At 39.3% G+C, this 12,858-nt stretch overlaps 1 protein-coding gene across 9 annotated transcripts in view; it reads right to left on the bottom strand.

Annotated features, from left to right (window-relative positions):
- CUNH2orf42 (chromosome unknown C2orf42 homolog) overlaps positions 1–11,475 on the bottom strand; it is a 32,242-nt gene extending 20,767 nt beyond the window's left edge. For 4 of the 9 annotated variants that reach the window (XM_037527558.2, XM_037527554.2, XM_037527557.2 and 1 more), the window contains exons 1-5: positions 11,420–11,475; positions 5,193–5,470; positions 3,953–4,787; positions 2,866–2,976; positions 475–579 (exon numbers count right to left, since the gene is read on the bottom strand). In XM_037527558.2, coding sequence (XP_037383455.1) covers positions 475–579; positions 2,866–2,976; positions 3,953–4,775 — 1,039 coding nt within the window. In that variant the 5' untranslated portion in view covers positions 4,776–4,787; positions 5,193–5,470; positions 11,420–11,475. The other 5 variants (XM_037527548.1, XM_037527549.1, XM_037527555.2 and 2 more) reach the window with 5 other exon arrangements.
- Between the last annotated feature and the right edge of the window lie 1,383 nt (positions 11,476–12,858).

Raw genomic sequence — 12,858 nt, forward strand, 5'->3', positions numbered from 1 at the left:
GAATAGCTTAACTATACAGAATAGCTTAAGCTATTCTGTTGTCCTTCCTATAAATTCAGAACTATAGATGCTATTGCTTTTAGATATGTTTTCAAACATCATTAACTTTGGAGAACAGACTAGATTTGTCTTCTTAACAAATATTTATCACTGCATAATTTCAAAAACCATTTTTCAAGTCTGATTCTTTATACTAATGTTATGTGGGTGATAAGCAATGAGTAGAAATATCCTATAAAATAACTGTTGTACTACATGTCATTTTCTGTTGCATTTGTTATTTAAGAGCTATAATTTAGTTCTGAATATAATTTGAGAGCAGTGGGGCAGGACATAACTCAGCTTCAGTGAGTACTAGTGTTTGTCAACAGGCAACTAGTGTTTGTCAACAGGCAACATTTGATCATATCACTTTTGGCTTCTTTAGGATGATTTGTCATCTTTTTAGCCTATCCTGAGGAAAGGGAGACTTACCCTGCCTTTTTAGTGAAGAAGCAACCACTGGCTTTTTTAGGCCACTTTTCCTTAGATTACTGCTCACTGCATCTTGAGGCAATAGTGAACTGTTCATCTGTGCACCTAGAGCACAAATCAGTACTGTGTTTAATACATGTCTACAGATATAAATTGATTTGATATTAATTTCTGAGGTGTCTAAAACATAAAAAATCTTTGCTAAATTCTAAGTTAGCTTTAGTGTCTAGAAGAAAGGCTACTGTGATATATTAAGTCTAATGTTATAAGTCCATAACATTTTATGTTTCTACATTCTTTACAGAAGTTGGGGGTGGGAAGGACTAGATGTGAAAGGAAGAAAGCATAAACAGTAACACTGTGTTCCTCTCTCAGGCAGCCATTATTAATTTTCTGATAAACTATCTTCTTTTTTTCTGTATATAATTTTGCTATTTTTACAATTTTGAGTAGCTATGATTATACCAGGATTGCCAGACCTAGCAAAAAAAAATTTATTGAATTTCAAATAAATGAATAATTTTTTAGTATGACTACATTCCAAATAATGCACAGGAACTACATTCCAAATAACGCACACTTAAACTAGAAACTGTTAATTCTTTATCTGAAATTCAAGTTGAACTGAGCATTCAGTACTCTATCTGGCTACCTGAATAATCCAAGCATTCCCAAATTCTTCACAGTCATTTTTAATGACTGCCTGATACCCAATCAAGTGGCTTTACCATGGTTCATATGTCTACCCCCAGTGGTTGGACTTTAGTTGTTCCTAATTTTTCTGTGTTATAAATAACCATAAAATGAGCATCTCTGAACAAAATGTTTTTTCCATACCCAGTATTACTTCCTTAAAAGAGGTTATTTACAAGTAGGACTGCTGACTCAAAGGGTAAGAATTTTTTTTTAATTTTAAGTTTTCCTGGGAAAGATCATTAATTAAACATTTAACAACAATCTATGTTCTTTATTGCTGCCAGAATTTCCTCTCAAAACAGAGAAACAACCAAGTCACTCTGTTTCTCTTTCTTCAGCTTCCCAGTATCAAAACTCCTAAGTACTACCACCTGCTCTGCCTCCAGCAATACCCCATGGGTAGAAATACTTTTAAGGTTCTTAACAGACACTACAAACTACTTTTACTTTTTATGAGTGGTTATAATAACTTACACTGCACTAGTCAAAGCCGAGAGCTGATTTCACCTTCGCCTGTGGTCTTATGATTTAAAAGTTTTTGCTAATTTGGTCACAAAAGATAACTTGTTTTAGTTTTGTATCTCCATAATGTTCACATTTCTCTGGATAGTAGGCAGTTAGGAGTTTGGTTCACATTTGTGAACCAGGTGATATTTTCATTTTGTTTAGAATCTACATCTTTTGGGCCTTCCTGGTGGTGCAGGGAGTTGAGTGCTGCACTGTGAAGCTGCCCACAGCCTCTGTAGCGCGGGTTCGGTTCACAGACGGCCAGGGAGAAACCCATATGGTGTGGCAGATCTCTGCTGCCTCGCCTGCTGCTCCCCTCGGCAGTGTACTTTGGTCAGTCTGCCTGTTCTGCTCCCCGCTCTCTCTGTTGAATTCTCTCACCCTCCAGCACCTCTGACCTGTATCCCCGTTCTTGTATAAATAAATAAATCTTAAAAAGAATCTACATCTTTTGAAATATATTTTAGGGTACTTACTTCAGTATTTTATTTTTTATTTAAATTTATTTATTTATGCATACAAGAGCTGGAGTATAGGCCAGAGATGACCAAAATACACTGCCGAAGGAGCAGCGAGCAAGACAGGGTTGCTCCCTGGCCGGCTAGGGATCGAACTTGCGCTACAGAGGCTGCGGACTGCCTCACATTGTGGTGCTCACAACTCCTTGTGCCACCAGGGAGGCCCCTTCAGTATTTTAATATTGATTTATGAGTCCTTAACTGACACTGTGTTGAACTGTATATATGCATATATGTGTGTATATATATAGTATACGTGTGTGATGATGCCACATGCTGACAATGAAGTAACAAATTATATTCCTAAATTAGTGTGGACAAGATAATTAAACATTGCACATGGTCTTTTTAGGCACCCTGTGTATGAAATCTTCATTATCACTGTACTATAGCAGATTAAGGTAAAAGAGTAGTCTGAATGTTTAAGGGATGAACAAATAACATATAAAAATAAAAGTTGAATTTGATTGGACTTTCTACTTGCCCCACAGAACCAATTCTTAGCTTGACTTGACAAACATCATCAGCTGAAAGTAAAACATTTTTTTGGGAAAAAAATAACATAACAACAAAATCTATTTTTTGTAACTGCTCAGATTCAGTGAAACACCAAACCACAAACAATTTCTAAAGATAACCCAATCAAACAACAAACCAAACAGCTTCTTACCAGATACTTCATCCTTTTTCCTCTTCTTTGGCTTAGAGGCAGTAGATTCACAAGCTGATACTGTTGATTCTGAATGACAGCCTAACTGGGGCACAATAATCTCTTTAAGACCTAAAATATAACAGAGGTCTCAATTACTAATACTATAAAAGAGTAAGTATGGGCCCCTACATGAGAAAATTTATTTGTAGACATCAAAATCCCTAGAACAAATTAGGGAGTGAGTGTCTGCTTTGAAATAAGTTTCCCGGGCCTCCCTGATGGCACAGGGGTTAAAGACAGCATTATCAAGCTATTGCCAGCCACTGCAGCATAGTTCAATCCCTGGCCAGCCAGAGAGCAATCCATATGGCGCAGCAGATCTCTCCTGCCTAGCTCGCTGCTCCCCTCAGCAGTGTATTTCAGTAGATCTGCCTGTTCTGCTCCTTCCTCTCTCTGGTGAATCCTCTCACCCTGCCACACCTCTGGATTACACCCCAGTTCTTGTATGCATACATAAATAAATCTTCAAAAAGAAATGTTTCCCCAAAACATGCACTGGTTCATAGACTATTAATGAAGGAAGAAAGAAAAATGTAAAACTAAAACTTTCAAAGCTGCTGCCAATTAAAGATCACTATGAAAACAAAAAGCATCTACAAGAAAAAAGCACATTTATGACAACAATAAAATACTTGATGCAGAAACTTTAAAAGGTTGTCTTTTTGGCAAGGGGCTAATTTGAAGAGAAGAAAAAAGCAAGCAAAACAAAACTGATTTGTTTGTTGCTGTTGTTTTTCTAAATATAGGGCATCTTTTGAATAGAGGAAAAACTGAACTGAAGCTAACTTTGCTATATCCATTGTCTCAATGAAAATGACTAAGTCTCTTGATCAATTTGAACCAACCAACCAACCAATCAACCAACCAACTAACCAACCAACCTTTATGCAAGTGTGCTGACTGGGATTAAAAGAAGGAATGCTTTTCATTTGAATTATCTAGCAACTGCTTCTGAAGGTTGCTAGGACAATCTCCAAATGCCATCAGTAGAACTCTCATTGCCATTTTAGAAAAACAGAGTAACTGTGTCAACCATACTACCTACCGCTGGAATCAAAATTTAGGAAGTCTGAGAATTCCTGAGCCAATGTCTCGTCACTGGCAAAGGCACAGATACAGGCAAAGAAATGAATGCATCTCTGGACAGCCTCATCATTGGAGGCGTTCGACTTGTGCGATTTCAGAGTCTGACAGGAGCAGAAGAAACGGCGCTCAGGCAAACTTTTGGCACTGATTTTCTGCACAAATGATGTATGCAAATATCCCAAACTATGCTTCTGGCTTGCCTTGCATTTCACCACCAAAATGTTTTTAGTGATCCTCTGTACCAGGGGACCTGTGGGTTCTGTGGCCAATTGCCAGATGGTTTGTTTAGTCTCAGGGGAGGCCTGCATTGCATTCAGGACTGAGCTCTTTAAGGTGAGAGGGGTAGCCTCTGCCTGGCAGTTCACAGCCAGCTTGATGTGCTGGCACTGGTTTTCCACAACGCCCTGGGTTGCTGCTTTCAGGCATGAGGGCACATAACACCGTCCGGAGCTCAGCTGAGTAATGATTGTCCCATCCACCGTCTGGATTGTTGTCTCTGAAACACCTAGCTCCACAAAGCATCGGTAATCGGGGCCCCGGTCTCTCTGCCTCACTGAGTAGACCTGCAGTTCAGAGCCTGTGATGATTTTGACAGCTTCAACACTAGGCTGCTTCCGTGCACCATAGCGGAATATGGTTCCACATGTCTTGTTCTTACAGCTCAGTCCCCGGGTTCCATTGTATGTGCCACATCTGGGACACTTTCTGATCCCCCTCAATGTGGCCTTCCCCAGATCAGACAAGAAAGCTGGAACTTTAGTCCTCAGAGAGTTTGGTTCCATTTTTCACAGGCCCTAGAAAAAAGCAGGAAGTCAATCTTTAAGTAAGCTTGAATATACAGTTACATTCACACACACACACACACACACACACACACACACACACACACACACACACAGTTAAATCATTTATATTTAGTATAGTAAGCGGAATGTAAAGAAGCTAGTCAGCAATTTCAAGTCATCTCCAAATAGAACATCGATTTAAATGCTCGAACAAAATGGAAGTGGAAGAAACTTTGCCTTTTGTATCTCTCTGTATTTTTAAAAGTCCTACCAAAGAATTTCTCTTCGACAACCTAAATAAGTTAATCTAATCTTTACATGCACAGACATATTTAACTTGAGCAAGGACTAGAGCATGAGAAAGATGAGTTCTTTCCATTCTACCATTTCCCACAAATCTCAATCTAATCCTACCTGTATCAGCTGCCACAGCATCTGGATAACAGTGCAACCTCAATATATAAGACCTAAAAGGTATCTCATTACTTTGTGATGATCACAGAGGACAGGCGAAGACATAATCATGAGCAGCGTAAATGCTACTGCTTAACCCAATGTCTTCTGAAGTTTGAATTCTAAGGTGTAACAATACAAACATTCTGCTTCTCCATGTTGTCCAGCCAATGGCAATGCTCTTGTCCAATGTTCCACAGTCAAAAATTTCTGCTGCCTTAAGTGGAGATCTTGGCAGTCTAAAAGTAAAACAAGAAAAGACAGTACAGTTACAGAGTTACACGATTTCTTTCTCCTAGAAATCAGAATAGGAATCTAAGTCTTTTACAAACATTGAGAAATATTTAACAAATTGTTATGGAAATGGTTAAGTGTTTTGTACTTTCAATTGCAAGAAGGTTAAATAGTGGTAATAACACAGGGTGCTGTCAAAAGCACCTAAAGCCATGGTAAAGAATTGGTCAAACACTCACCCTTCCTAACAGTAATTCATTACATCATTAGAGCACTTCAGACTTTTCAAGATGATTTCACATTCAGTATTTCATTTCAAATTCACAATATTAGTATCCAATTTGAGGTAAATAACAACTACTCTTCGGATAAAAATAAAAAATTAAGTAACTTGCCTGAGGTCACCCAGCAAAATCAGAATTGCAGTTTCCACTAACCCAAAGTATCTAAAAGCATGTGAATCTCTGTTTTTGATACCTTCCAATATTATGAAATTTTTTAAACTTAAAAAAAAAAAAAGAATTGTACAGTGCACCTCCTTATTTCCACCACTAGATTCTACAATTAACAATTTTTTTTTTAAAGATTGATTTACCTATGCATACAAGAGCTGGGATACATACCAGAGGTGTGAGGGGTGAAAGGATTCACCAGAGACAGAGTGAGGAACAGAATAGGCAGACTGACTGAAATACACTGCTGAGGGGAGCAGCGGGCAAGTCAGGAGAGGTCTGTTGTGCCATGTGGGTTGCTCCCTGGCTGAGGATCAAACTCATGCTGCAGAGTTTGCGGATAGCTCATAGGTTGCATCTTAAGCCCTTATGCCACCAGGGAGGCCCAATTAACAATTTTATTATATTTGCTTTATTATATATCTATCCATTTATTTCTCTATATCCAGCAATCCCTCTTCTATTTTGATACATTTCAAAGCAAATTACAGGGATCAGTTCAGCATGCATAATATTAACTAAAGTTCAATATTTTTAATGCTTTTTTAAAAAGGTAATCTGGGGCCTCCCCAGTGGCGCAGCGGTTGAGCGCTGGGTTGCGAAGCTGCCCGCAGCCTCTGCGGCGCCTGTTCGATCCCTGGCTGCTCCCTGGCCACCGGAGGAGGGTCCCACATGGCGCGCAGACCTCTCCTGCCGCCCGCTGCTCCCCTCAGCAGTATACTTCCATCCTTCTGCCTGCCCTGCTCCCCGCTCTGGCTCTGGTGAATTCTCTTACCCTCCTGTGCTTCCTTTTTTTTTTTCTTGTGCTTCTGATTGTACCCAGTGCATGTATAAACAAACAAACAAACAAATAAATAAATACATGCCTCTTAAAAAAAAAAAAAGGTAATCTGTTTGTAATTTTGAAGTAGGCTGTTATTACTATTTCTACCCCCAGACCCCAAGGCATGGTCTTGATATTTTCCTTGCACATCTTCTATAGTCCACTGATTAACAAATAGGCAAACACAAATAAAAACAGTCTTAAGAATATTAACATTATGACTGGTACTTTGAAATAATCTCCCAACTATAAATTTGTTGAGTACCTGCTGAATAACTAAAGTTTTGTGAAATATGATATATGGAAGGGATTTTCCACCTTGGCACTACTGGCATGCAGGGCTAGATAATTATTTCATTGTTGTTGTCAATTGTCTATGCATTGTAGACTGTTTAGTTAATAGTACTACTGTTCTCTACCCACTATATGCCAGCAGTAGTCTACCCTGACTCCCCAAGTTATTAAAAAAATGAAAATGTATTTAGATATTGCTAAATGTCCTTTGGGAAGCAAAATCACCCCAGTTAAAAACTACTAAAACATTAGTCTGTTTAAAAAGCATTTCCTTCCCAGGTCAATGAAATTCTTTGGTAGATATTCTCATTAAGCCAAATATGGAAAAACACACACACTAACACACGAAAAAGCTTAGCAAAAATTAATCAGTTACAAATCTATGTTGATGATAATAACTTGCATATCACTAAACTAGGAAAAAATAACAAGATCTACCTATCAAGGCAGGAATTGGCCAGCCAATTGTGGGAAAACCCTAAGATGCCACAGTTTAAGGATCTTTGTGGAAATCTTACTCTTCTCTAATTTCTCTTTTACTATTTTGATTATGCACTATAGAGAGCAGATTGTTAGTATCTTCCAAAACTACAAATGCATTATTTCTTCTTAAAAACAACTTTTCAATTTTGAAATAATTTTACATTTATAGAAAAGGTACTAAAAGATCATAAAGATCCTGTAAACCCTTTCACCCACTTCCCCCCAAATTAATGGACATGTGTGTGTGTGTGTGTAACCTTTTTTGACTAGATTCAATATTATGTTTTCAAGATGTAACCACATTGTGGTATGTATCAGTACTTCATTGTTTTATATTGCGGAGTATCCCACTGTATGAATATGTCATTTTGTTTGTTCATTCATCAGTGGACTAACTAGACTGTTTTCAATTTTTGGCTATTAAGAACAATGAGCTACTTATGGTGCAGCAGACCTCTCCTGTATACCCCACTGCTCCCCTCAGCAGTGTATTTAAGTAGATCTGCCTGTTCTGCTTTCTGCTCTGTGTCTAGTGAATCCTTCCCTCAACCCCGACTCCCCACACCTCTGGCCTGCACCCCAGTTCTTGTCAGTATAAAAAGAACAATATGCTACTCTAACATTAACATGCAACTCTCTGTGTAGACATGTCTTCATTTCTCTTGGGCAGATACCTAGAAGTCGAATTGCTGGATTGTGTGGTAAATTTATGTTTAACTTTTTAAGTGTTTTCCAAAGTGGCAAAAAAATAGGTAAGTTTGATTTCATGAAATTAAAAATGTATGTGCTTTAAAGGATACCACCGAGAAAGAAAAAATAAAAAATAAAGGATACCACCGAAAATTCAACCCTATACATTGTTGATGGTATTGCAAAATAATGCAAATATTTTGGAATATTGACAGTTCCTCAAATTGTTAAAGAGAGTCACCATATGACTCCTCAGAGAATATATGCTCCAAGAGAATTGAAAATGCACAATAATTTGTACACAAATGTTCACAGTTGTATTATTCATAATAGCCAGGGAATAGATTCAACCAAAACATCTATCCATTAATGAATTGATAAACAAAATGTGGTGTATGGGTACAATGGAATGTTATTTGGTCCTAATGGGAGTGAAGTTCTGATACATGTTACAATGTGAGTGAATGAACTTGAAATAGTATGCTAAGACACAAAAGTCACACATTGTATGATTCCACTTAAATGAAATATTCAAAATAGACAAATGCGCAGAGACAGAAAGTAGTTAGGGATTATCAGAGGCTAGGGGAAAAAGGGGACCTTAAGGGTTCCTGCTAATGAGTTGAGGATTTTTTTATGGGAGTATGTGATGACAAGTTACAAAACTGAATGGAGTAAAATTTCTTAATTATAACACTTTATTTAAAAGAGTAGTTTGGGGCCTCCCAGGTGGCGCAGCGGTAGAGCGCTGGGTGCGAAGCTGCCCGCGGCCTCTGTGGCGCCGGTTCAATCCCCGGCTGCTCCCAGGCCACCAGAGGAGGGTCCCACATGGCGCGCAGACCTCTCCTGCCGCCCGCTGCTCCCCTCAGCAGTGTACTTGGGTCCTTCTGCCTGCTCTGCTCCCTGCTCTGGCTCTGGTGAATTCTCTCACCCTCCCGCGCTTCTGACTGTACCCAGTGCATGTATAAACAAAACAAACAAACAAATAAATAAATAAAAACATGCCTCTATTAAAAAAAAGTCTTTAAAAAAAAAAAATAAAAGAGTAGTTTGTGGGCCTCTCTGGTTGCGCAAGGGCTTATGACGCAACACTATGAAGCTATCCAAAGCCACTGCAAGCACAAGCTCCATCCCTGGCCAGGGAGATACCCACATGGTGCAGCAGACCTCTCCTGTCTTGCCTGCTGCTCCCCTCAGCAGTGTATTTCAGTCAGTCTACCTGTTCTGTTCCCCACTCCGTCTATGGTGAATCCTCTCACCCCCTCACCTCTGGCCTGCACCCTAGCTCTTGTATGCACAAATAAATAAATCTTTTAAAAAGAGTAGTTTGTGTTGTATGAATTATACCTCAATAAAATTGTTATTAAAAATAGAAGGAAATTATATATTTTTATGTAATCTATAATAATAGAAGGAAATCTCAGATTTTCATATATTGATAAGGAACATGTATCAAGATACACTGTGGAGTGAAAAAAGGTCTAGTTTATTTCAAGCATATACTCTTAGCTTAAAAAAGAGACAAATTCAGAAGTGAAGTAACTTGCATTCAGAAGTGAATTCACCAGTGCTAATGGGTTAATTTTCTAAGATGAGTTTTTACAAATCAGTAAGAAAAAGAAACAAACTCACTAGGAAAATGGGAAAGGCCACGGAAAGATACCTTATGAAAAAGAATAAAGATTTTAAACGTGTGAAGTACCATCTCACAGAATAAGAGTCAGATAAAAACAAAGAATACTTTTGGCAAAGTGACAAAAAGATAAACATTACCACTGTGTTCATGAACATGTAGAAAAATTGGCACTTACATTGTTACTGGGAATGGAAACAGCAATATCCTCTTCGAATAGATATCGTAAAACTAAAATACACACTTTGATTTAGCAATTTCACCTTGAAGATTTCATGAGTTACATTCTCATATGTATACAAAATATGAGGAGATACTTAACACTGGTTTTACATAACTGGACAAGAACAGAAATAGTCTGAGTTGACTAAATAAACTATGGTGTAACCATACAATATGTTACTAAAGTCTTAAAAAAATACCAAAAAGATCTCAGATTTTCATATATTTATAAGGAGCATGTATCAAGATACACTGTGGAATGAAAAAGGGTCTAGTACTTCAAGCATAATACTCTGTTTAAAAAAGAAAAAAGACAACTTCAGAAGTGAAGCGACTTGGCACTTGGAAATAGAGAGTGAGATGGGGACTTACATTTCACTGTTTTGTACTATTTTAATTTTAAACGTATTAGTATTACTACAGATTCTATACTGAAAGCACATACAAGTAATACAACTTGCAAAGAATCTGTATTTGAATCCTGCCTATAAATAGGATTCCCCTTCTTGGCAAGTTCACCAAACAGACTTCTCAACAAGAATGTTGAGGCACTGGTGCTGCAAGATTAAACCATAAACTCTCGGAAGGGGTGGGTTTTCATTCAGATACTATTTGACTACAAGCGATAAGGTATGGTGGTGGGTGCTGTTTAATGCTCAGGAAACACAATAAATGAAGAGAATGATAATTACCATAAATAAACGTAAAATTGCTAACGTTTACAAAGTACATTCAGTTAATCCATTGCCATGCATTTACTTCTGTATTGCTCACCGTGGTCCTATGAAGTAGGTACTAGTTTACCTATATAAGCGATACAGAAACTGGCTAAGAAAGAGTAGTGACTGGATAAACGTCTCACAGCCACCAGAGATCTAACGTGAATTCGGAATCGGATTCCTTGTCAAAAAACAAGTGAGAGAAAAAGGGCAGGCCTGGAAGCCAGGACACCGTAATCCTGATCCAGGGCACTTCCATTAGACCTGCCTCGGAATACAGGGAAACCGCCGAAAGGGTCTCGCAGATACGCGTGTCTCCGACTCCGAGCATCCGGCTGGTAAGCGCGGACCTCCCCAGCGGCTTCCGGGACCCGGCCCACCTCCGCGCTAACACCCTTAGACCTGCTTCCCAGCATCCTCCCCGCGCGGATGCTCACTTCCGGCCGAAGTAGGCCCAAACAGAAGCATCATCGAGTTGGCACCCAGCTCCTTGGACACGCTCTCCACTGGAATTCCCATTCTAACCCCTGTCCTACCGCCGCCCCCGACTTCTGTCAACAAGGCCCCCTTACCTGCCCCGCGCCCCAGCCCCCCGAGGCCCCGCGGTCCCCGGGCCCCAAGCTGATGACCGCCCTCACCTCCTCTCTCTTCGCCTGCCGCGGCCTTTTACAAACAGGGCCAACTGTTCGCTGTAACGACAGTCGTTATTGGCTAGAACCACCCTCGCGCAGCGAGTGCCCGCCTACATCAGCTCGCGTTGTCGGATGGGAGTTGTAGTTTCTTTCTCTCGGAGGCCGCTATTTGCATATTAGAGCGGATGTTCCCACTTCGATTTTTTGTCGGCGGGAACTAATATTCCTTTGACTCCCTCACCCTTGTAGCCAATATGATTTTTTAAAACAGTATTTTCTTAAGTATACCATGTATGCTTTAGAAGAGGTGTGTATTTTATCTGCTATGAATTTGGCTACGTCCTTTAGCTGTGTTTAGTTTTCTGGATTGTTTTTCAGTGTACTTTTTAGAAGGCACTTGCAAGCAGTACATGCATCTAGAATTTTAGAAATCCAATCTGTTTAATTAGCTTAAGTCCACTTACTAAGATTAGTGCTTACTAAGATTAATGCTTACTAATCTTTTTCGAATGACTTCTACCATTTAATTTTCTGACTTGTGGCAGCTTTTCTTTTTCATCATTCTTTTTGATCATTAGCTCCACTTATCTTTTTGGAAGTAATACGCTGTTTCTGTCTCTTTAGTGATAGTCCTACATTTTAACTCACGGCCAAAACTAAATAATATCTCTAACATTCTTCTGAAAAGTACAGTGACCTTAGAACATTGTAATCACTTTTATCATTAAAAAAATGGTATTTATTTATATTCTACATCATTTTTCTTTATATATATATATATTTTAAGATTTGTTTATTTATACAAAAACCGAGGTACAGGCCAGAGGTGTGGGGGGTGAGAGGATCCACCAGAGACAGAGTGGGGAACAGAACAGGCAGATTGACTGAAATACACTGCTGAGGGGTGCAGCTGGAGAAACAGGAGAGGTCTGCTGCGCCAGGTGCCATAACTCCCTTGGTGGGGATTAAACTCAGGCCACAGTGGCTGGCAATAGGTTGATAGTGATGAGACTTTAACCGCTGTGCCACCTGGGAGGCCCTCATCTGCATGCCTTTTTTTTTTTTTTTTAAGATTTATTTATTTATGCATGTAAGAACTTGGAATGGTGGTGGTGAGAGGATTCACCAGACTGTGGAACAGAACAGGCAATTGACTGAAGTACACTGCTGAGGGGCGCAACGGGTGAGACAGGAGAGGTCTGCTGTGCCATGTGGCATCGAACTCCTGCTGCAGAGGCTGTGGATAGCTTCACAGTGCTGTGCTTAACCCCTTGTGCCACCAGGGAGGCCCCTCATTTGCATTCTTACATGATTATTTTAGATGGGTTGTTTCTCAGTACATTGAGGATATCCCTCTGAATGCTAACCTATCTTTTTGCTTTTGACAGACATATTTTGTTTTCAGTCTAATTGTCTTATTGTAGCAGTCTTTCATTTCTCCTGCT

The sequence above is a fragment of the Talpa occidentalis genome, unplaced genomic scaffold (genome assembly GCF_014898055.3).
Source record: "Talpa occidentalis isolate TD23 unplaced genomic scaffold, MPIMG_talOcc4v2.1 talOcc4.5, whole genome shotgun sequence".
In the NCBI taxonomy this organism is placed as follows: domain Eukaryota; kingdom Metazoa; phylum Chordata; class Mammalia; order Eulipotyphla; family Talpidae; genus Talpa; species Talpa occidentalis.